At 39.7% G+C, this 4,273-nt stretch overlaps 1 protein-coding gene across 1 annotated transcript; it reads right to left on the reverse strand.

Annotated features, from left to right (window-relative positions):
- Positions 1-1,643: 1,643 nt before the first annotated feature.
- On the reverse strand, positions 1,644-3,777 carry LOC131953202 (paternally-expressed gene 3 protein). The gene is made up of 4 exons (XM_059316272.1): positions 3,636-3,777; positions 2,427-3,513; positions 1,996-2,121; positions 1,644-1,852 (listed from the first exon to the last, which is right to left on the reverse strand). Exons 1-4 carry the CDS (start codon positions 3,636-3,638, stop codon positions 1,722-1,724), a joined length of 1,347 nt encoding a protein of 448 aa, XP_059172255.1. The 5' UTR covers positions 3,639-3,777; the 3' UTR covers positions 1,644-1,721.
- Between the last annotated feature and the right edge of the window lie 496 nt (positions 3,778-4,273).

Raw genomic sequence — 4,273 nt, forward strand, 5'->3', positions numbered from 1 at the left:
CATATAAGGCGCCGGTCAGTCGAGGTCAGCTTTGACCCCCTGTCCGTAGACGTTTCGGCCAACCGTTACCGGCCGTCGTGTTCTATCGCCCCAAGGCACCTTCGTGCCAAATTTGACGCGCCTGCGGCGCCGGGAAGTGCCCTAACGGGCACCCGACCACTTTGCTTTATATATATAGATTAGCGTGCTGTTCCCCGCGCGTTGCCGTTGGGATAGAATAAAGTATGACGTAATATTTTTTATAGAGGGTTTCATCATTGTGTTACTTATCCTATATTCTTAGACATGTGACCTTGTTTTCTAAAACTGAGTTATTTATATGTAAACAATGCCTACGCTGGGATCTTTTTTTAACGGGACATGTGTTGACAAACACTACCGCATGAAACCTTGAGTGCACGCTAATCACTAACCGTAATAATTAGGTAGCACAGACTTTAGTGAACGTCATGGTTCGCGGGAGCCCCGATTACACTACCGCAGGGGTGCCGCGTTCTGCCCCTGATTCCTTAAAACTAACGTAAGCGCCATGGTGCTAACATGATAACCAATGGCGCAAAATAGCACCCTGTCGGGGCGCCAGCGGACGCACCCGGTTCAATTTGGTGAGTGACTGTAAGGCCCCATCTAATTCATTGTCTATCGCAATGTTTAGAACAAACGTAGGCACCATTGCGTTCACGGAAAAGCCCAGGGCGCTAAATCGAAACCTGCAGGGGCGTCAAAAGACGCGACAGGTTCGATATAGTTAACTGTTATTGTTAACTGTCAATTGTGTCTTTGGTGTATGGCTTTTTTTAACTAACGTAGGCGCCATAATGCTCCGCAGGGGAACCCTGGTTGCGCAATTGCTTGTTGCAGTTTTACAGCAATATAGTAGTATTCCTTAGCCGCTATGCAGGATGCCCAATTCACTTATGCCAAATGCCAACAGGGCCGCTCTAGAACTTTGGGCGCCAAACCGTGTATTGACGAAATCGCACCCTCCACGGTGCGGCCCATAAAAAATTTTCATTTTCATTTTCGCAGAAATCTTCTTGGGAGTATTCTCATTTATTCCCCAAAGTTTCATGACACTCGCATGAACGGTGTGAAACTGCAATCGACTTTTATATTTTGTATACCGTATATAGAGAAGAATCGAATCAAACCCTAATGGGGCGCCTGCCCTGCGAATTTGAAATTAATTTTTTTTTTCGTGGGAACCTCCCCAGGACTATTCTAAACAACTTCTCAAAGTTTCATGGAGATTCGATGAAAGGTGTAGTAGTGCATAAAAGACACACACATTGCTTTATATACATACACACACACACACACACACATATATATATATATATATATATATATATATATATATATATATATATATATATATATATATATATATATATATATATATATACCGTCCCCGCCCGGAAAATTTAGTCCGCCCCAACCCCCTATTAATTTCAAGTGCACACCCCCCCGCCCCACGGAAAAAAGTCTGGAAGAAACACTGCAGACACATATGACTGGGGTTAATTTAATTTGGTTAATTGTCATAGACCACAGACACAAAAACGGATACCGAGAAACAGTGAAATAATTCGTGCAAAAGTAAAACGAAAAAATAAAAAAATAAAAAATAAATCCATCGTTCATTAAAGATTTGCAAGCATTTTATTCTTTAATTTATTTTCAAATCAACACAAGAGTCATTTCCTTTTCATGAATTGTAGTTAATTTTTGCAGGACACTTTTGCCATATTCCCTACAACGTTGCACGTACATTTCTTGTACTTGACATTTTTTATTGTGTTTTTGAAATGCGTTCCACTCTTGTGACATTTTCCCTTTCCGTCTTTGCATTCTGGGACGATTTATTACATTTGAATTTTTTTCTAATGTTTAAATCAATTATTAATAGTGAAAATAAAATTTAATTTAATTAAAAAGGTGTATATTTGCGTAGCCACAAAATTGACACTATTGTAGAAAGATTTGTTAACTTACGGATAGTTTCGGCATGAAGAGAAAAGTAGCTTGTGTCATCTTTCGTTGTTTTCACACAACTGTACGTGACACAATCTTTATCAAACTTGCTGTTTGCTTTATAGCACTCACCCTTGTGTTCACAGCCTGGAAATTCACAAGATAAAAATGTCAGGTGTTGAATGCTAGTGCACACATTGTTTGCAATACTTACCATTCTTTCTTTGATTAGGTTTTATTTGCTACAGAGTATTCAGTGTCACAAGTAAAAATTGACATGATATTTTTGTTATGTTTTGTTTTGTTGGTTTACATACCACTCTTGCCCAAAACGGGGAAGCACAGAAGTTTATTAGAATATTTATGTTGTACATCTCTGTTTGGTACTTGATATTACTCTATTTGACCCTAATACAAAACAACTCGTTAATGATACAACACAATATACTAACCTTCTTCCTGGATGGCGAATTCGCCTTTTTCACACTTGTACTTGATACAATTAGATTCTGGAAGAGTGAAGGTTTCGCCGTCCTTGTGTGTCTTCCCATTCACTTCGCAATCATAATCTATCTCTTCTTCTTCCTCATTAGATTTGGATGATGATGATTCTTTTGTTTCATCTTCGCCCTCACTTTCGTTTGAGTTTTCTTCATCTTTACTTTCATATTTACTTTTATCTTCTTCACTTTCATCTTCTTCCCTTTCATCTTCAGCACTCATTTTAAATAAGGGCTTGTTGGCTTTTCTTGAGCCCTTGGCAGCCCTAATTTCAGCTGGGGACTTTGTAGCACTACTTTCAGCTGAGGACTTTGTAGACCTACTTTTAGCTGAGGACTTTGTAGACCTACTTTCATGTGAGCCCTTTGCAACCCTAGTTTCAGCTGGGGACTTTGTAGCACTACTTTCAGCTGAGGACTTTGTAGACCTACTTTTAGCTGAGGACTTTGTAGACCTACTTTTAGCTGAGGACTTTGTAGACCTACTTTTAGCTGAATACTGTGTAGACCTACTTTCATCTGAGCCCTCTGCAGCTCTACTTTCAGCTGAGGACTTTGTAGCACTACTTTCATCTGAGCCCTCTGCAGCCCTAGTTTTAGCTGGGGAATTTGTAGCTCTACTTTTAGCTGAGGATTTTGTAGACCTACTTTCAGCTGAGGACTTTGTAGCACTATTTTCGGCCGAGGACTTTGTAGACCTACTTTCATCTGAGCCCTCTGCAGCTCTACTTTCAGCTGAGGACTTTGTAGCACTATTTTCGGCCGAGGACTTTGTAGACCTACTTTCATCTGAGCCCTCTGCAGCTCTACTTTCAGCTGAGGACTTTGTAGCACTACTTTCGACCGAGGACTTTGTAGACGTACTTTCACCTGAGCCCTCTGCAGCTCTACTTTCAGCTGAGCCCTTGGCATCCCTACTTTCAACTGAGGACTTGTTCCCTTCCTCACTGCCTTCATCATCGTTCTCAACCTCAAGTGTACGAGCAGAAGCTTGAGCCAGTAAGTAGGTGATGACACCTAGCACAAAAACTTTGGAGACCTGAAGATGACATAGACTATGGCTATATAGAAAACTCAAACAAAATACTGACAAATTTACTTAAATTATAAACATAACATTTCCCAATTCCAACAATTTATTATAAGAAATAGATACCGTACCATTTTCTCCAACACAACCTCAGCCACTTCAGAAATGAGTAGAAGCTAATAGCGAATGAGTTACGTGTCGTTGTTTGATATTTAATGATCATAAGACGCATGAAACTGGTTGGTTAATTCAATGGTCAGACCACACGTAGAGACTGGAGATTGGCCAACAGCTGTTTGACCTTTTAACCTCGAGTCAATTGGATGGTGTGAAATACAATTTTTAACGCCGCTGACATGAAAACTCCTTTTAACTAAATTATTTCTTCTTTTCCTTTGTTCATTTTTGCAATTCGATTTAATCTGTGCAAGATTTACATATAATCCAAACCAGCTAGAACTTAGGTCCCCCAGTTTCTTGAGGGTCCCCAATATTTTATTCTTTAGCATTGGTCAGAATTACTCAAATGAAAGCAGCATTGTCCGTTGAAAGCTCTGTGTCGTAGAACAGGTTGAGAAATATATTTGACAAGGAGCATTGCTCAACAATTGTCTGTTAAGAAGCTGAACTAATTTGTCCTCATCCTCTCAGAAACGTCACAGCGCTCTCCATAGCTAGTGTGACATCCACAACTCTGAAAGGTTTAACAGCATTAACATTTGTAATTTAGTTGGCTATTTAGATTTAAAATAAATAGCCCTAATAATAC

The sequence above is a fragment of the Physella acuta genome, unplaced genomic scaffold, assembly GCF_028476545.2.
Source record: "Physella acuta isolate Inbredline_101_S28 unplaced genomic scaffold, ASM2847654v3 ptg000913l, whole genome shotgun sequence".
Classification (NCBI taxonomy): Eukaryota; Metazoa; Mollusca; class Gastropoda; family Physidae; genus Physella; species Physella acuta.